Source organism: Sceloporus occidentalis, unplaced genomic scaffold (assembly GCF_023333645.1).
Source record: "Sceloporus occidentalis isolate IW3139 unplaced genomic scaffold, rSceOcc1.0.p SCAF_53, whole genome shotgun sequence".
Taxonomy (NCBI): domain Eukaryota; kingdom Metazoa; phylum Chordata; class Lepidosauria; order Squamata; family Phrynosomatidae; genus Sceloporus; species Sceloporus occidentalis.
In genome coordinates this window covers 3,930,315-3,950,959 of record NW_028317033.1, presented here as the reverse complement: position 1 = coordinate 3,950,959, position 20,645 = coordinate 3,930,315, and the positions used below count along the sequence as shown (strand labels likewise).

Sequence of the window (20,645 nt, the reverse complement as noted above, 5' to 3'; positions counted from 1 at the left end):
CCGTCACGTGAGCCGGCTTTCAGTGTTTGTTTGCATTAGAACTTGGCCTTTGCTGCAGCAGATGGGGAGGGTAACATTTCGTAACTCTGTTTATACTCATCGAGCCTTCGGTTACTTGGAATCCTGTAGGAAATACATAGAAGTTCTGATGGCCGTTACCAAGCACCGCAGCAGAGTGTGTGTTTTTCCCTTTCCATGTAACCCCTGTACGCACAGTAATCTATATTTAACAGATTATACACGATGGGGGAAATAAACTCAAATTGTATTTTAATGGTCTTGTTTTATTATTATTATTATCTTTTATTTATATAGCGCCAACAGTTTTTACACAGCGCTTAATACAATACAAATATTCAAGGGGAATTGACAGACTAAGACAAATCGATACATTAGGTGGAGAGAGTCCTGCTCGCAAACTTACAATCGTGTTTTGTCTGTATATGTGAACACATGTTTTTCCTTGTTGACCTCCATAAAACCATTACTGTCCATCCCCTCCAGACACCATGAGCTAAGTATATGAACTAGATGTGTGTCTATGGGGTCTATTCACTAAAGGGATAGTTGGAAGGAGAGTTGTTTTCAGCTCTTTTACTTCGCTATACCTTATGAAGGTCTAACCCAGTGAACCTCTGCCCAGGAAGAGCTTGGCTGATCTGTGAGTCTCCTCGCATACTGAATAATACATTATACAGGGACAGTGCAGACCTTCCTGGATGAACTTGTCAGTGTTTGCCCTTCAAAATGAGTAGCGAAGTTGGGAGTTGTAACCACAGCTCTCCTGCAATCTCCCATGCCAACTCTTCCTTTGCTGAGTAAACCCCTATGAATTCTCACAATGCATTAGCTATGCCTGCCGGATTTTGGATGGAAGCCTGCGTGTGCCCTGCAGGCCAGATGCAAGCTTCCAAGACATTTATAGAGCACCAGCACATCCTGTAAGCTATCACAATGAGTAGAATACAAAACAAACAATAACATTAAACATAACAATAAACAAATTAACAATAATATGAATTCATGTGGATACATTGTTACTGGAGGGCCCTGCTACCAGCTTGCAGTCTATAGGTTCTGCATGCTATGGATGCCCTCTATAGAAATATGTAGAAACAGACTTAGAAGGTCATTGTAAAGTAAGGATTGCAATGGGTTTTGCTGTCACAAAGTATTAAACTAAGCATGCTTGTAATAAAGGAACCATGCAGGACCGTGATTTAAATCCAGTACACATGCTATGGAAGTGTGGCTGGTTAAGAGAAATGGATAATCAGAACTCCTCCTTACCTCATCTTAAGAGGTTGCAGACAACTTCAGTGCTGGAGATGCAGAAAAACTAACATTTGTTTAGAAGCCCACTTGGTAGACTCTTTTTATAGAGGTCTACTAAATTAAGTGCTAATGAAGGAAAAACACTGAGACTTTCTGAAAGATCCATTGTACTCCAGAACAGGAAGTATTGTAGTGAGGCTTAGCTGCGTATCTCGTTTAATGGTTCTGAAAATGTCCAAAACCTTTGGAATAGTTAAATTGTGCAACACACATTAAGAGTATGTAACAACAGAAATGGGAAAATTGGCCGTATGCTTTTTTGGAAGAATGGGACTGCGTCCTTAGTTGTGTTGGCACCCTGTAAGTATGTACTCATCCGAACTTGGCCTCATTCCACCTCCTTTTGTTTACATCAACCCCCCCTTTGGCCTTCTGTATTCTTTCTAGGCTTTGCTAAAATGAAACTAAGCTGGCTGCTCACACATTTGGAGTGAGTGGCTTGCTTTATAAGATCTCAATAACCCTAGATCCACCATATCTGTTCTTGTACTTCCATTCACAACACACAAATTATCTGCACACTCAGGAAAATCATTGGTTTCAGTGTCTTCGATGACTATGGTGGTGCTGATCTGTAAATTGGTAAATAATCATCTGTAGGGACAAACACTCCATTATTTCTGTAACATCTGTTCTCATCTTTAACTGCTATATATAATTTTCCAGTTCTAATGCCTTTACATTTACAGGTTCCTTTCTTAAAACCGAAGAAAGTCGTGATATCATCGAAACTGATATTTCTTAATCTAACAGCATGTTTTTCTTGTTAATTTGCATATTCCGTTGAAGTAATTGAGCCTGGCTTCACACTCTGCTTTCCATACAGCCAGGTGTTTGACTAAGGACACAGAATGGTTGAATGCAGTTTCTATAAAAGTTATTTTTGCTCTTGTGTATTCATACGTTTTCTTTATTTGTTACTCGGGCTTGCTGCCAACACAGTTATGCCGTGGGCTATTTGGAGAAGCCTTTTTCTTTTTCCTGTGTTGTCTGCTGTCGCGTTTGTTGTTTTTTCCCCTTTTAACATTTATTTGATTCACAGAAAAAAGAAGGGACAGCTTGGTTTGCTTCTGCTTTTGCCCAAGAAATATTGTGTATTTTTTTAATCCTTATATTTTTTTATAGTTCTTTTCAGTCCACAGGTATGAACTCATATTTCTGTTGCGTCTGGATTGCGCTTCATAAAACCTGACTTAAAATCGAATGTATTCTTGTAATTTTTTGGAATAGTCACAATAATAATAATGGAAAAAGTATTGAGGGTAAGAGCTGTGTAGATCATTGGCAGCCATCAGCCCTGCTGATGTGGAACTTCCGATCCCATGATGCTTGGCGTCTTTATGTATTTTCACAACTGGGAACCTTTTTTGGCTACCCCTGTCGTACTCTATCTGACCCACCCTCTTGGATTCAGACGAACTTTCCACTGTAGCGCATTGGCCTTGTTAGGATGTTTCGTGGAAACCGGTTTACTTTCAAATATGGGAAAAACATTTGTTTAATTTAACTGTACTGTTTTCTATTTACTGAATGCAATGTTAAAAATACCTTATTTTTCCCCAGCTGTGTCATAAACTGAACCATAAACCATCCTTCTAAAGATCTTAACATTTGATTCTGTAATGTAGATGATGTAATTCTGAAGGCTGTGGTTGTTTAATTTTTTCTTGTTGCAACATCGTTTCTATAGGGTGTTATTGAGTGTCTGATAAAGCCTCAGGCTAGAAAGGGGTGAGGTGAACACAACAAAGACACACACCGTCTGTGTTAAAGGCTCCTGAGTTCGGCTACAATTATATATGACTTTTACAAGCACTTTACTGGTAAACAAGGCATTGCAGAACATACATGGGGCCCTAAATAAGCCTGCCATGGCTTTAAATTGTGAAGCCACTTCCTCCCAATCCTCATGGCGTAGGAAGCTAAAACTTCTGTATGCTCACAGTACCTCTCGGAGGTATTGCTTATGCAAGGCCGCTCATGATTGGTTAGGAAAAATAATGAGACAAAATGTTAGTAGTCTGTCACCATGTGGATTTCTGTTGTTACCTGTAGTATGTTAACAATGATCTAGAATGTTGACTGATGTCACGAGTTACAAGTTAAAATACCAGGCTTTAATCTCAAAGGCCTGAGCTAGCCCGAGAGTTGACCATTCTCATTTAATACTAAAAGTGATCGCCTTGGGTATTTACTAAAATGATCCTTGGTCGGAATAGAGCTTGACAAACTCCAGGAGTCAGGCCGGCTCCTATGTTTTTGGGCCACTTTATATTGATCTCTATGTGTGTGCCGCTTTGTGGTTCCTAAACAAATATCAAGCTTGTATCTAGATTTGCTCTGGGGCCGCCCAAACTTCTACACAGATTTCTCCAGTTCTGTGTGGATCTAAACTTGACTGGGTGTTTTGAACTTCATGGCTTCCCCAATAGTTTCTCCTAAATTGAGCTCCTAAGTAAAGTCATCATTCTGGGCAAGGCAAGAAAAAAGGCAAATAGAGAATTCAAAGAGGAGTGGAGTGCAGTCAATGATGGTAGCTTTAGTGAGCACAACCATTTAGGAATATTAGCTCATCCATACTTTGCAATCCAAAATTAGTTATTTACCAATAATTTAAATGGAGTTGCTTGAAAAACAAAAAAAAAAAATGTTAACTAGAAGCCCCCATATTTTTCTATGAAACTTGCAGCATTGTCCTTTTGAACTGTTGTATTTGAGCCAAAGCTTAGAAGTATGACTCTTCACCATTAGGTTAGGTAACAGAGATAAAGTTCTGGTTTAGCAGGGTCAAGTTTTTATTTCAAGTGTACTTAGTAAGCTAAGAGAGTTCTGTATGTGTGTATGCTAAGTAGCCATACTGCTGTGAATGGTTCCGATGAAGAGTTCTTACTGTTCTCCCATTTAATTAAGTGTTCCTGTTTCTTTAGTCAAGAACTTTTTGTACCCTTTTGCCCTTTCAACCTTTGGAAATGTGAGGGTTTTTTAGGCTCTGTTGCACGTGGGCTTTACATACCTGATGTGTACTCAAGTGACTCGAAGCGTGTCTGGGGTTTAGTATTTCAGTGGAAAAAGACAGTACAGTGAAAAGTTGTTTTTCCATCCTAAATTCTGTGACGGATCCTAAGAGCTAGTATTGCTTGACAAATCTTGACATCTTCATTGGTATGGGGGGAGGAAGTCCATCAGAAGATACCCGGAAGATGAACTTGAGATTCATGAGTGCTAACCTGCATACACAGACCTGCATGAATGTTTTAGGATAATGTCACAGGAAAGTACTAGAGAATGAACCACATTGTTAGCAAATGTATTAACATAACAACCTTCTCCCAGTGGGACCCAAAGCACTTTTAGTTCTTGGAATAATAGTTGTTATTACCCAATAAACAATACTTATTTATCAACCTTGGAAGGATGAAGGACCGAGCTGACCCTGCTGAAACCTGCAAGCCTGAATTTCACAATATTCTGCAGTCAGGGACATTTACCCGCTGAGCTATCTCACCAGCCGTTACTGGGTCATTTTAAGGCTCTAGAGGCCCTGCTTAAATCCTACATTTGGCACATGGACCACAATATTGGCAACATTGCATTGTCATAGTAAGCACCCTTCACATTGCGACATCTTCCTTAGTGCAGAAAAGTGTTGATGTCGTTATACTGCTTTCTCTGGCCAGTAAATAGCACTTTACTCAGAAACCAGGACCATAGCAGGAAAAGGCATGTAGTATAAACACAAAGCTCTCAATATGTATTGTTGTATCTCTAAACACGGATTGTGAATAAAAAGAAAACCCAGCCCCAAGTATCATAGTGCCATTATTATGTGGCACATATTTGTGACTTTTTAGTGAATAAACTTCACTATATATTATAAAGGTCCAACCCCATTAAACTTCTGCTGCAGGAGGATCTTGGTTGTCTTACAACTATCTCTTTAGTGAATAAACCCCTTTGTACACAGTATACCTACAGAAATAGGTTGAACTTGATGGACTTTGGTCTTTTTTCAACCTTATGAATTATGAACTATGTTACTAAAATACAAACTAGTATGACATTTTTGAGACTAAGACTGTTAATCTATGTATCTGCCCTTGTTTACCCTCCGTTAAAATACCTGTTCTGCATCAAGTATTGTAAATATTACTTAGGAGTTGCTGCAGGGTGTTCTGTTAGATGATGTGACAGGACAAAGATGTGTTCTAGAACAGTAGCAGTTCACCTTTAGGAAGATAACAAATGTTTTCATCGAGATTCATACAAGTTCAGAGCTCCGTGAGAAAATACTTAAACTTACCTTATCTTACTGCCAGAGTTTGTTTACTCCTAGGATTAAACAACTCGGGCTATTTACTATTTTCCTATTATAATAAACTTTACCTTTTGTTATGTGCATAGTTCCTATGAAAAAAATGAAAATAAAAATACATGCTGTAAGATAATTGTAGATATAATGAAGCCACTCTGCATTGCCTTGCAGGGGCAAAGCATTTTACATGTTATTAGTTTACTAGTGACCTGCACCTATGCACTTAATGCCTCTGAGTTGTTGAGGTCAGACCTGTTTTGTTGATGTGTGCTGTCACTTTAAACACTTGAATCCAAGAACACACATAAGATGAATAAAAGTTAAACAAACTATGAATCTGTTGGCTTTTAGTATCCAAAAGTGTTCTTTCCCATCGTTGTTTCTATTCTGAATACTCACACCCTCCACGTTTTGAAAGGCAGCAAAAATGACACTTGATGGTAGTAGGTGGAGAATGATCACCCACTTTAATCCGCTTCTGAGCTCCTAGAAAAGATAAAAGGGCTGGAAAGGAGAATCCTCCGGAAGGGCAACACTTTGCCTTGTCACGTACTTATAGCTTTTGTTGGGACCGCTCACCTTTCACAATGTGCTGATGTTATCCCCACATGTACAAGACTCAATTATGAATAGCACAGATTGTGGTAAAACTTAGTTACATGTAATATAAGCTAAACCTTTCATTTCTGAGTACATATAAAATAAGATATATAGATGATTGTCTGCAAAATCTGCGCTGGGGTGTTAAGTTTGGGTCTGTAGATGTAAAATGACCATTTTGCCTGCATATTCTAGGTTAGTAATTACATCCTATACCCTATAAAAGTTTGATGACTCTACAATGTAGGGATGATGTTTAAAAAGAGGTAAAGCAGGAAGAGAGAGCAAGAAGTGCCCCTCTCTATGGATAAGAAGAATGTCCACGAATATTCGCCCAAAGAGAAGACAGGAACGGGCGAATATTCGCGGAATACCAAAAAAAGTTTGTTGCCGAAGACGAGCACGAAGAGGAACACAAAGACCCCCCTGATGCCCAAGTCTAGTTTATACTTAATATACTAACATGTCTGTGGAATAAGAGTCATGAATTCATTCAAAATTCCATTTGATTTGAACATTGAAAGTTCCCCATACATTCTAAGCTAAAGAACACAATTTCAAAGGTTCAACCTGTATGAGAATGGCTCTTTCTTTTCATGCCAGCTAAATTGGGAATATCTTCTTTGGAGCTATAGCCCAAGGCGTGAAGGTGAAACAGCCCCTTGCCAGTACATGTTCCATTAATAAATGCATCCTGGGTGAGATAGCAGGCCTGATAATGCAGGTTTGTTGGATAGATGCTTAAGAAAAGGGATGGGCCTGGGAGTTTGGGGTTAGCTAAGGTAAAAGGAAAATAATTGCATATGTATCCGCTGCCTATGGAAGTTTTAATTCAATTTTCATGTAAATGTTCCATGCAATAGCGCTTTGTGTGCACTCAGTCGCAGGCCAAGCCTGTTCTGTAAAAAAGAAAAAACTGCGGTCTTTGTAGATTGCGGCTGCTACTTGGTCATGAAGCAGTTTTAAACGTAGTTGCATTTGCTAAAGTATCCCGCAACACTTCCTAATCCATCAGGCAATAATAATTGCTTAGATAATCAGGCTTGTGTATACTAGACAATTTTAGTAATACTTAGCTCTCTACTGTTAAGTGAAGCACCGTGTAGGGAAACTTACCTGACAATTCCCATGGAAGTTCTTTCATCCTGGTTCCTTCTGAACAGACTGCTGTCTTTCCAGTCTACACGGCACAACAATGACTCCATCATTGCCTCTCCCAGCCAGACCAGAGACCAAACGGTCCTATAACACCTGACTCCCCTTTGCGTGAAGTCACATATTGATGCAATTTTTTGCATTTTCAGCAAAATGGGATTTCTGTATGGGACTTTAGATGCCATTTGGGACCTCCATTCTATGCCATAATGTCACAAACTACGTTGTATGCTACATCAATGCTCCAGTTTTCTGAGCTTAAGGTCATGTAGGCAGATTCTTTAGCGTGTCAGAGGACCAGGGGTAGGGAGTATTTATGTTAATCCTCCAGGTTCATAAAATTAAAGTTGTAAAATGGCTTGAAATAAAGTATTAAGTATGTATTATCGATGTATACTAATGGATTGCTAGAAAATTTACGAATTGTGTGGGTTTGTTTTCTTTTTCCCCCAAAGGTTTTTGTTGTTTGTATCTGAATGCCATACACATATACATACAGCTTACTACTATATATTGTACTTCTGGTAGTATGTACTCTAATATATGTTTTACTTGTGATTTTGTAGGCAGAGGGTAAATTGTTCCCCGGCTGTTGTGTAATTGCGCAACTGAACAATGGTACTCATATTAGGACGAAGATTTGTCAGAGAGGAGAGTGGGGTCCGTGAATCTCCAGCAACTAAACGTAAAGTCTTTGACATGGACCAAAAGCAGTTGACAGGTCATGAAGTTTTTGATTTTAATTCTGGCTCTACACACTCTGAAAGTATCCTGCAGATCTTCAATGAGTTCCGAGAGAGTCGTCTGTTTACTGATGTCATTATCTGCGTAGAGGGCAGGGAATTCCCCTGTCACAGAGCCATCCTTTCTGCATGCAGCAGCTATTTCCGAGCTATGTTTTGCAATGATCACAGAGAAAGTCGTGAGATGTTGGTTGAAATCAATGGCATTTTTGCAGAAGCTATGGACTGCTTTTTGCAGTACGTTTATACAGGAAGAGTAAAGATCACAACTGAAAATGTCCAATACCTATTTGAAACCTCAAGCCTGTTTCAGATTGGTGTTTTACGTGATGCATGCGCCAAATTTTTGGAAGAACAATTAGACCCTTGCAATTGCTTGGGGATTCAGCACTTTGCAGACACGCACTCTCTAAAGACTCTCTTCACTAAGTGTAAAACCTTTGCTCAGCAAGCATTTGAAGTTGTGGTTCAACATGAGGAGTTTTTGGAGCTTGGTAAAGCTGAACTAATTGATTACGTTAGCACTGATGATCTGGTTGTCAGTAAAGAAGAGGTGGTATTTGAAGCAGTCATGCGTTGGGTGTACCACCATGTTGACGTCAGAAGACCTATGCTGCAGGAACTGTTGACACATGTCAGACTGCCTTTGTTGCATCCTAACTACTTTGTGCAAACTGTAGAGGTGGATCAGCTAATCCAGAATGCACCAGAGTGCTACCAGTTACTTCATGAAGCAAGACGGTATCACATCCTTGGAAATGAGATGATGTCTCCACGAACCAGGCCTCGCAGGTAAGAACCATTTACAGCATTTCCTAAGAAACTCTGGTTTCTGTGTTTCCACTTTCCACTTTCCAGGTGTTTGTGATAGAAATACCCAAATTTATAAAAAATATACTTTTTTTTTTAATTATGATATGGTTTTTGTCACTTTTAAGGCAATTTTATGCCTCAAGTGCCTTTTGTATGACGAGGTTCACCTCACATAACACTAAATACTGCGTTGACTTGATCTTTATAAAATTCTAGTCTTACACAATTTCCTTACATCTACTATGCTTATTACAAAACATGACCACACATGAGATGTGCTAGCTGTATATATTATCGTTGTAATGTATTTTCTGTGCCAGGGGAATAGTATGATGCTAAAAAAAAATCACACATTATAATTTTGATGATTACTTTTTCCTATTATTCAAATGAAATATATTCAGTACAGTATATTATGCATCCATGATATTCATATACTGATCTGCAATTCATTTGGGACCTTGTTTTTAAATTTGCAGATTGTGTGCAAAATTGGAAACATGTTTTTTCTGTAACACAGCATAGAATATTTTAAATTTAAGCCACAAGTAATGTACAGGTGATATTTTACCTACTGTTTATCGCCACTTCCTGTCTGAAATGTAAGCAGGAAGTGGTTCCTGTGCCAGGGTTTGTGTGTCAGTCTGATTTGGCGTTGAGAGGCTGGCATCTGATTTATGCAGTGCTCATGTTACGTGTGTTAATGCAGAGGAGGATTCTCTCCTCCCCGTGCACACAACACTGTCTTGCAGCTTCTCGTCTATGCACACAACACTATATCTGAAACACAACAGCTTCCATCCCAGACATACCAAGAACTCAATCATATAAGTCAAGCTATTCGATATAACCGCATCTGTTCGGATCCTATGGACAGAGATAAACACCTCTAGAATCTCAGGGAGGAATTCATCAACCATGGGTACAGTATAAAAATCTCCCAAATGCAGAAAGCTATCAATATCCCCAGAGAAAACCTTCTGAGATACAAGCAGCCACAAAAAAGAGATCGAGTACCATTAGTGGTCACCTATAATCCACAAATGGAAGCCCTGCGCAAGATCTCAAAGGAACTACAAGAAATCTTGCACACTGATGAAAGACTTCAGACGGTATTCCCACATCCCCCACTGCTCTCATTCAAACAGCCTCCCAATCTCAAACAATGTATAGTGAGGAGCACCCTTCACAGGCGAACAGCAAATGGTACCTCTCCCTGCCAACAAAAGAGATGTGAGACCTGTGCACACATCCTTCCCACAGATGAAATACAGATACCAGGCTCACACTTACACCACAAAACCAATGGCTGCTTTACGTGCAAATCATCTAACGTGGTGTACCTCATCATGTATGCTAAATGCCCAACACCGATGTACGTGGGGGAAACAGGCCAAGCATTACACAAACGGTTTAATTCCCACAGACATACCATCAAACAGAAAAAAATAGATACACCTGTTGGAGAACACTTCTGTCAGCCTGGACACAGCATTCGGGATGTGAAGCTGTCAGTACTGATGGGATCGTTCCGCACCCAGAGGGAGAGAAAAATATGGGAGATCAAACTAATATACCGTTTTAATACCCTACTCACTGGCCTCAACAGAGACAAAGAATTAATCTCCCATTATAACATTACCAACCATTAATCCTCTCACAATTCGAATTAACTACAAACAACTTATTCCTGGGAACATTTGACACCTTCATGGATCTGGCATATGTCAAATGGTTTTATGGCCCCTCTAACCAGGGAGTAAACTGACCAAGGATGCTTTGATTGAACCATATCTGTCCATTGGATCTCTGCTAGTCCAGCTAATTTACTGCTGAACAAATTCCCCAATACCTCTGAGTTGTATTTAGAAAAGTCTGTGTTAGCTTCTTTAATGCCTGAGGAAGAGACCTAACAACTTGGTCTCGAAAGCTCGCAATTAAACTCTGTTTAATGGTATCATTTTAACTATACTTTTCTCCTGTTTTCTCAACGGCTAACACGGTACAAAACCTTTTTATCACAACACTATATGGCAGCCTGCCCACTCCACCTACCCTACACAATCCAGATAGAGCCCTATGATTCAAGCTATACAGTGAAGGTCCAATTGTAGTGCTCTCCCAGCCCAGTGTGACTGACCTCTCTACAGTAAGTAGGCTTTTATATGATAGAGATAAACAAAAACACCATATGTGATTAGCAAAATATCAGTATCTTTATAGTAATCACAATTATATATATTTATATATATATATATATATATAGTTATACACTTATGTTGCATTCATCTCTGCAATAGCAATATTCGCTAAAAGATGTCCATTCTTGTGAGGAATGAGTATCAAAAATGGGGTTTATGTAAAGCTGTGCATGTACTGTCTGTCTTAATGCATAAAACATGACAAAGGGGCCCAACAGCAATGGTTTGCCCAGGGCCCCTTTAGCATTTCCGGTCTGTATCCTGAACTATGTGTGTGCTCTAACATTTTAGTATTTTTATCTAAAATATCCTCTTTTAATGAACACAAGAGAGGGACAATTTGTATTTTAAAATTATCTCCTTTGGGTAAATCAATAACAAATTCAACTGACTGATCACATATCTTTAAATTCTTTCCACAAGATGGCGCTATGATCTACTATATTGCCAAGAGAAAATGCATTTTTTGCCGCATTAGAAAGTTAATAATAAAATCCATATATACGGTCTACATTAAATTAAATTATGATGCCCTGGAAAATATAACTTGTGCCTATATAAGCTAACACACCAACAAAACTTCAAATGTGCGTGTTAAAGTTACCAGCTTGTTTTTCCTTTTTTTTGGAGAAGTCAGATAATATGGGTACTGAAAAGAGAAATGTGCACCAAAAACATTTAACACATTGAATTTATGGCTTTATCATGAATTTGTAGGAATTGACTAACAAGGTTCACTCCTAATTTTCTTTTTTTATGTTATTTAAGACCAAAAGGAGCATGAAGTTTTGTTGGTTTTGTGTTAGCAATGGGTGAATACAGTAGTAGTTAAGTTTTAAATGGTAAAAAGTAGTTTATTGTCTGTGTATGGCTAGGTTTTTGTCCTGCGTTATTTTCTTGATGAAAAACGCCAAGAAAACTGCCACTGCATTTTCCTGCGTTTTGGCGTTTTTTTCTGGAGTTTTTTCTGGCGTTTTTGCCTTTCTGTGGAAATTGCTTTTTTGACCTTAGGCAGTTTTTCCAGCCTTTACACGTTAGAATTTTCACCCAGCTAAAAGGGATTAGGATAAATTGCAAGTATTTGCCCCCTCCTGATGTCATTTTCTTGGTAGAGTTCTACTTAAACGCCCCGGCGGACCCTTTTGTCTCTTTTCTGTGGTTTGTAAGGCATGCTTTATTCCGAATGTCTGCTCCTCTAGGAAGATTGGCCCCAAATGATGGTGCAAATTGTTTGCTGTTGCTTTTGGCACGCAGGATCCAGTCGGGTATGTTTGTTTGTAATGGCATGTTTGTTCCAAATGGTGTAAAATTCAATATGAACTTTGTTTTGTGTGAAACTGTTTGTTTCCAGCCTATTTCTCGTAGGACACACAGATACTGGGTCCATCCTCTGCATTGTAACTGTGGAAAAAAACGCCATAAAAAACACCAAGGCAAAACCCACATGGCTTTTTCATGGCGTTTTTTCTCTCCCATAGACTTCTATTGGAGAAAAACGCAAAGATTTCCTTGCAAAAAACGCCAGAGTGTCAACATGCTGCGATTTTGAAAAAGCAGAAAAACGCCAAAGAGGACTGAAAAAACGCCAAACAGAAAAACGCCAAGTGGATATGGCATTGTGCGATTTCCTATTGAAGAACAGCTAACATCTGGCCGCAGCGTTTTTTTCACTAAAAAAACGCCGTGTGGCTGAATTGGCGTTATTATGGGCGTTTTTAGCAAAAAAAAACCCAAGTGGAAATCTAGCCTAAGAAAGTAAAGTTACAACATTGTGTGTGTTGGGTTTGGTTTTGTCGCATAAGCTGTTACAGTGTAGGCGAAATCCCGATGTCTATTTTGATTGTTATTATTGTCATGGCAGGTCTACCGGATACTCAGAGGTGATTGTGGTGGTCGGAGGCTGTGAACGTGTCGGAGGGTTTAACCTTCCTTACACTGAATGCTATGATCCAGTAACAGGGGAATGGAAATCCCTTGCAAAGTTGCCAGAATTTACAAAGTCAGAATATGCCGTCTGTGCTCTTAGAAACGATATTCTTGTTTCAGGTAAATTATGTTCCCCAATCCATTACTTTACAGTAATTAACACAATAAAACATTTTCTCTGGGGCTTATTTACTAAAGGAAGAGTTTGAAGGAGAGTCGTGTTTTAGCTCCTTGACTTCATTATGCATTACGAAGAGCCAACCCTAGTGAGCTTCTGCTACCCAAAGAGCTTGACTGACTCTGTATAATGTATAGTTTTATAAGTGAAAGTTTTCTAAGTCTCTTTACAAATTCAATTACACATTAGGTAGGACCAAGTTGGTTTACATTGTTTGCGTTAATGAGTTTCTATTCAAATGAGCTTTAGGTGAGAAATTTGCCAGGTGTGTGAGCTTAAAGTGTTAATCTGTCTAACCTATGTAATAATGATGCTACATTTTACATTTATTTTACCTTTTTTCCCTTACAAAAAATTACTGCAGTTTTTCTGAAGTAATACTGCAGTTTTTTGGACAAGAAAAAAATGCAATACTGCACTTTTACTGCACATTTACTGCAGTTTTACTGCATTTGTACTTCACTGTACTGCAGTATTACTGCACATTTAGTGCACTTTTTTTATATTGCAAACCTACAGTTGTACTTCAATGTACTGCAGCTCTATTGCATTTGTACTTCCGTACAAAAATAACTGCAGTAAAACTGCAGTACAGTGAAGTACAAATGCAGTAAAACTGCAGTAAATGTGCAGTACTGCAGTTTTTTCATGTCCAAAAAACTGCAGTATTACTTCAGAAAAACTGCAGTAATTTTTTTGTAAGGGTTGCTTGTCCTTAAATCAGACAGCCTGGCATCACCTTTGAATGATAGAATTGTAACTAATCACTCCTTATGGATGTGTTTCCCAATGCCCATGTTGTTGTGTGTGTAGAAAAAGCCCAGGAACCCTCAATAAACCAGTTTACCTTTTGGAAGACATATCCTATCTGCTTTCTCTGGGGACTGATAAGCGAAGTACTATCTCCCTACATTTCAAGGCTATCCTAAAGCAGCGCTACTTTTTATATATATATTTATTGACAAGATTTAAGAAATCATTATCTATGATTTTATTAGATATGTGACACATAGATGTTAACACACCGATGGATATTCATTTATAAATATTGTTTCCTCTTAAAGTGTTTCCTCGTGCATTTACTATGGGAGAAGTTTGCACAATAATATTCCACGCTAACTTTCATCCTCAAGGAATTCACCTCCATTTGGAGTTACTCATCACCTTGGGCACCATTTTATTATTTTAACAGCCTCGCTTTGGTGATAATCAGCCCAAGACTAATAATACTATGGTAATTCACAGATTTATTTAATCATATAAGATACAGAACAGTAGATGTACTAAGACATGGATAGTTTTTGTTGCACTGGAAACCTGTTATTGTAGACGCCTGTTAGCAAGCAGCTTATGTTTGCTTCTGATCCCGGTAAGATAACCTGATGGTTCCTGTTCACGTATTTATTTGTTAGGAGGCAGGATCAACAGCCGTGACGTCTGGATGTATAACTCTCAACTGAACATCTGGATCAGGGTTGCATCTTTAAACAAGGGAAGATGGCGGCATAAAATGGCTGTCCTGCTTGGGAAGGTAAGCTTCAGTATGAATTTGGAAGGGAACAGATGCGGGCCACTAGTCTCAGAGAGAAGGCCAGCATTGCTATCCATGGAACGTTACCCAACGGCACGCAGTATAATCTGAAGTATGTAGGTTACATCTAGCATAATAAACAACTAGTGTCCCTGCCCTCTGTAATTTATATCATGCCAATCACTGCCCATAATAAATCTCAGCAATCTTCTTCCAACTCAATTACAATGGGTGGACAGTTCTGAACATAGTCATGTGTTGATCATGCTAATTTTCACATTACAACATGTTCTGTTACTGCTTGCTTAACACCCTTAAAGGGGGAACCCCCATTTTGCAATATAGGGTATTTTAGGCAGCTGCATGTTAGCACCCTTTAAGTCAGATTTTATACGTTTTAGCTATTCTATCATATGTAACTGGATGGGAGCGATTAAAGCAGAGTGACATTTGTGTGTTTTTTTGTTTCCATTATATTACACATTATCCTGCAGATAAAATAAAAATAGATTTCCGTGCCTAGATATGTGACTGTTGCTTTTTGAATCTTGGTGGATCCATTTGAATGATTTGTCGGCCTTGGTTTGCAGGTGTATGTGGTTGGAGGATATGACGGGCAGAACAGACTGAGCAGTGTTGAGTGTTATGACTCTTTCTCCAACCGCTGGACAGATGTTGCTCCACTTAAGGAAGCTGTGAGTTCTCCAGCAGTAACCAGCTGTGTCGGGAAACTGTTTGTGATTGGTGGAGGACCCGATGATAACACCTGCTCTGACAAGGTATGGAACAAGGCTGACCGATTTAGAATGCTACCTGAATGACTCCAGATCACTGGAATAATTATTCTCCGCATTTACTGTCGTACTACAACTCCTAATGTCACAAGTCCGCTTGTACACGTAGCATCCTTTTGAGGGCACTGGGCTTGTGATAGGGAGAATGCACTACAGGCTTTTTTTACTATTGGAGGTCTAATATGTACCAGTTCATTATTTGGGATTTCCACATTTGTGCGATCATTGGCTGGGCTTGCTCTGTGGACTAAGAGTTACCTATGTTATATAAATTAAATATACAGTATATATGCTATATATATCATATATGTTATATATAACATATATATATCATATATGTTATATATATTATATATAATCTTCAGCATAGGCCAGCAAGTGCATGATGGCATTGACTGTGCGTACAGATATTATTATTTCTTTGTAAACTCAGGTTCAGTGCTATGATCCAGACACCAATACCTGGTTACTACGAGCCTCAATTCCCATTGCCAAAAGATGTATTACCGCTGTGTCCTTGAATAACCTCATCTATGTTGCTGGAGGGCTAACAAAAGCAATTTACTGCTACGACCCATCAGAGGATTTCTGGATTCATGTGCAAAACACATTCAGTCGACAGGTAATCAATCGCACTGAGCCTTCTTGGTAAATTGTTTGAGAAATCACACAGAGGGATGTTGAGTGAATACCATACTGTGGAATAAGAATTCATCCTTTCAGTATCCAAGGGCTAAAACGTTGTATGCGTGAGTTAAATTTCTTTTGTAATTGAATCATCTACAGCACTTGTGGGACAGCTAGGACCACTCACAAAGAACAACAATATTTTCTTTTACTTATATTGTTCTCAATGGTGAATAGAGAATAATAATCACCATGCGTCCATTAACATATCAACATAGGACTTCAGGTTGGCACTGAAAAAGGTCCTGTGCACTTCAAGACCTAGAAAAATAAAATATGAATATTCTGACTTACCGATACAAGTCAAGTCAGGCCTTGTAGTTATTCATCCAGTGTGTGTGTTCAGAATTCTAAATGAGGTTTTCTGCTAAATACCCACATTGCTCCCCAGGCACCTGCCATCTTCATACATTCTTTATAAATGGATACTCCTCCCCATATCCCACCAGTAATGAATTCGTATGAGTACAATCCATGCATTCTGTTCTCGAAACCAAGTGTTTCATCACTGTGGCAGTTTCACTTCAATACATTTTCTGTAGGAGTTTCAAAAAAAAAAAAAAAAAAAAAAGGGAATTGTAAGCAACAAAAAAATAACTTTTTTGTTACATTGTCCCCTTCACATAAATAATTCTGCTATAAGTATAACTTGGTGCATGAATGTGTAGGTAAAAAAAAGAACAGCATAGATTAAAAAAAGAAAACAAAGGAAAGTTGTGGTTAGACATTTAAATGAAAGTATTAATGATAAATGATGTAATGTTTTTACTATATTGTGTATTAATGATAAAGAGGGCTTAGCAATAATAGTTGCCATTTATGAAATATATCTTTCTGATTAAAAAAACATACATTTATATATTTCATCAACCTTGGAGCCTTAACTTTTATATCATTTCAAGTTTAATATACATTTTTTATTTTTTTATGTTTTTGAATACACACTAAGCACATGAGTAACTGTTTTTTTTTTTATTATCTGTATATCTTTTTGTGTGATAAGAAGAGCACAAAGATTCACATTGCAGCTGGTTAAGGCGCCTTTTTTTGTTCTGTTTATTACGCTTGTTTCAGAATATTCATCTGTGTATCCTGGTGACATGTTAAATTTCCTCCCCATTGCCTCTCCTTGTGACTCTTATACTAACAAGACATTATGAAAATGCCAAGTAGCTTTAGCTGTCTAAGTTTCCAAACACAAAAATAAAAAATGAATCCCAGCACACTCTAGATGCACAAAATAACATGTCGACGTAGTTTTTGATCTATTAAAAAACCAGACCCACCATCAGGGCAAAAAATAAAAAAGCAATATTTTTTATTTTGTGATTTCTTGAAGGCCTTTTACAGGTTGATCTCCACTCATAGCTGAAGTGGTTCATTTATGCCGTGCCTTTTTCTCTTTTGTGGATTCTTCAAACACAACTTCAAAAAGTACAATTTTCAAGTAAACATGTATTTCCTGTAGTCTCATATTCCACCATCTCTCTAGCTAACAAAATCTTCCCTTCGACAACTATAATCATTAACATTTTACACCTTAGATCTTTGTGCAATGTGTGTTTTCAACTGTTTTTCTAGATTATAAACACATTGGCAAGGTACACCTCTGTGTTTAGTCTTCTCATACCACCTATGCAAGTTCATGGATAGAAAAACAAAAAACATGTTGATCTCATTGATCCCTGGCTATACTGGTTGTTTAGTTTGTCAGTGAATGCCAATGCATCAGACTGTGTGATGTACCAAATAGCCATGTGTTACCCTCCAAAGATTCACACTCAAAGAACCAAACGTGACCCCGTTTTATGCCTTCTCATTTGCTTCAACTCCCAAGGCTCACCTTCCTCATTGTTATTCTTCATCTGTTTGTTCCACCTTTTCAAAACCTAACACTGGTTTCATGTTCCATCAGGAATTACATTTAAACTCCAGACTGATATATACACAACATTTCCCAACTCTGCTTCCCAGCATAATCTCGGACATTCCTTCTCTGCTCTCCTGTGGCGTGAAGTTCACCTTGCTTTCTAAAATCTACCCTTTCTCACTTATGAACTCTCATCTAGTAGTACCATGTTAACGGTGATCCCACTCCATTGCTATTGTTGAATCCTCCCTCAAATCTTATCTCTTAGAAGAAATCCATAATGATTTAAGATCATTCTTCACTGATGTGACATAATTATCCCATCTTCACCGTTTTAAGCACCTTGTTTTTCATCACTTAGTCTGTAAGCTCCCTAACAACTTGTCTGTGCTATCATTGCAACCCAAACAACCTGTCTGTGCCTTTTTTTGCCCCTTGCCACTCCTTCCAACACACACTCCATCTCCTTCTCACATCCATGCTCACACACAAACACACATTCATGCTCACACACAATTACACATCCATGCTCACACACAATTACACATCCATGCTCACATTCATACAAACAACCCTGCCCCCGCTTACCTCTCACTGCTCCTGCAGCTTGGTATCCAGCTAGTCGCACACTGTGTACAACGTCACTTATTGTATCTCTCTTTTAAAATACTGTAAAATGATATATATAACACTATACATACATACACGTCCCATTGCCTTGAGTTTTTGGGCAGGTGGTAATCCTGTGGAACACCAAATGAATATTAATCTGTATGTTTTGTTTCTAGGAAAACTGTGGCATGTCTGTATGCAATGGGAAAATCTTTATACTTGGAGGACGAGGTGAAAATGGGGAGGCCACCGACACAATTTTGTGCTATGATCCTGCAACCAGCATCATCACCGGGGTAGCTGCCATGCCCAGACCAGTCTCATACCACGGATGTGTAACAATTCACAGATACAATGAAAAAGCCTTCAAAATGTGAATGATCCGTTTTACAAAACAAGGCTGGAGGAGCAAGTCTACTACAAGCAGATACTGAATGCCTTCCATGCAGCGCATGTTTAAGTATTTTAGTAATTGCACAAATTATCTTTTCTAACTTTTTCTTTACCTGGATTAAGCCAAATGTCTTTTCTTGGCTATGGAGCTTGATTCCTGGGGAAGATTTAAAAAAGACATTTAATATGTGTTACATGATTTTGTAAAAAAAAAAGTATTTTATATGAGCACTTGTATTTTGAGTTTTCAACTATAGTTTGGGTTAAACAGATAACACGTTCTAAAAGCAACATTATATAAGTCATTTGTGTGCCTGAGTGATGCGTGGTTGTGGATAAACACCTTTTGGCACAACTTGTGCAAAAGTACATGTGTATGTCAGTAATTTATTAGGTTTGCTGTCATATGAAGCTTTTATGTTTGTGAGTCATATGATTCACTTGTTTAGTGCAATGTAAAGTTTAGGGTCTGATTAAACATAACCTTTATTACTTGGAGGGAGAGGTAAAAATTGGGAGGCCGCTTACACAATGTTGTGCCACGATCCTACAACCAGCATCACCAGCGGGGTAGCTGCCATGCCTGGACCAGTCTCACGGGAAAGATCTGGGACTGACCTGGAGCCTCTGGTGACGTGTTGTATCCCTTGGTCTCCTGTTCACTTTTCTCTTTCTCTGGGCAGGACGGGATGGGGTTGGCCATGTCTGCTCAATACTGACTGGGGCATGCCCCACCGCTATATGTGTCTTGCTGTCCCATGCATGACTAGCCCCGCCTCTATTTGTGGATAGCCACACCTTTATGGTCATTTTGCCACACCTACTCTTGAAGCCACTCCTACCCAGAAGAGGAAGAGCTCCGGGTAAGCTACCCTAGGAAGTTCTCAGACAAAATGCTACAACAGTGTTGCAAAATATTTAGTGGCAAGTAGGAAGCAACTCATTACAATTACATGGAAAACACCATAAGAAGTTATAAGTAGATTTGGCAAAACCTTTGGTTCAAATGTATTTAGTTAAAAAAGGTTTGGTCTTCTCTTGATATTACCACCTCATCCTAAAACTATAATAGAAGTTTCGAAAGTCCACTTAACCTTAGTCAATTCTTCTTTATCCAGCCATTAAACCGCTGGAAATGTATTACAACAGTTCATTTTCAGCTAATAAAACCAGGACCATCAGCTTTGTGTAATGGAAAATAAACGTTTCCATGTAAGCCGTTACGGATCAAGAATGGCAGCAAATTGTGTAAGTCGCATAAGCAGTAGCATTAGTGTGCTTCGCGCACAGAACCTGCAAAAGTTATATGCAATCCCACAGTACTGATTAAAAGCGTAACCAATTATATCCAGAATTGCCACCAAGGGCTAAATCCACTATGCGGAGTTCTTGGCCAAGCTGCCGCTCTCAATAAAATGGAATGCTCTGGGAATTCACTATTCACTTCCGAATTGATTTGCAACTCCAAGAAGCATCCATTAACTTTAGCAAAAGA

General features: G+C 38.7%; 1 protein-coding gene across 1 annotated transcript; it reads left to right on the top strand.

The window, feature by feature from the left end:
- Positions 1-8,017: 8,017 nt before the first annotated feature.
- Positions 8,018-19,134, top strand: LOC149288235 (kelch-like protein 24). The gene is made up of 6 exons (XM_089492061.1): positions 8,018-8,937; positions 13,021-13,205; positions 14,676-14,794; positions 15,385-15,573; positions 16,022-16,210; positions 18,934-19,134. Exons 1-6 carry the CDS (start codon positions 8,018-8,020, stop codon positions 19,132-19,134), a joined length of 1,803 nt encoding a protein of 600 aa, XP_089348187.1.
- Positions 19,135-20,645: the final 1,511 nt, after the last annotated feature.

Bases quoted from the DNA above. Each gene is read 5' to 3' on its own strand.
- LOC149288235 (XM_089492061.1), top strand. From the start codon at position 8,018: ATGGTACTCATATTAGGACGAAGATTTGTCAGAGAGGAGAGTGGGGTC. The intron at 13,206-14,675 runs GTAAATTATGTT...TTTATTTGTTAG, and splicing joins AAACGATATTCTTGTTTCAG to GAGGCAGGATCAACAGCCGT. The intron at 15,574-16,021 runs GTATGGAACAAG...TTGTAAACTCAG, and splicing joins ATAACACCTGCTCTGACAAG to GTTCAGTGCTATGATCCAGA.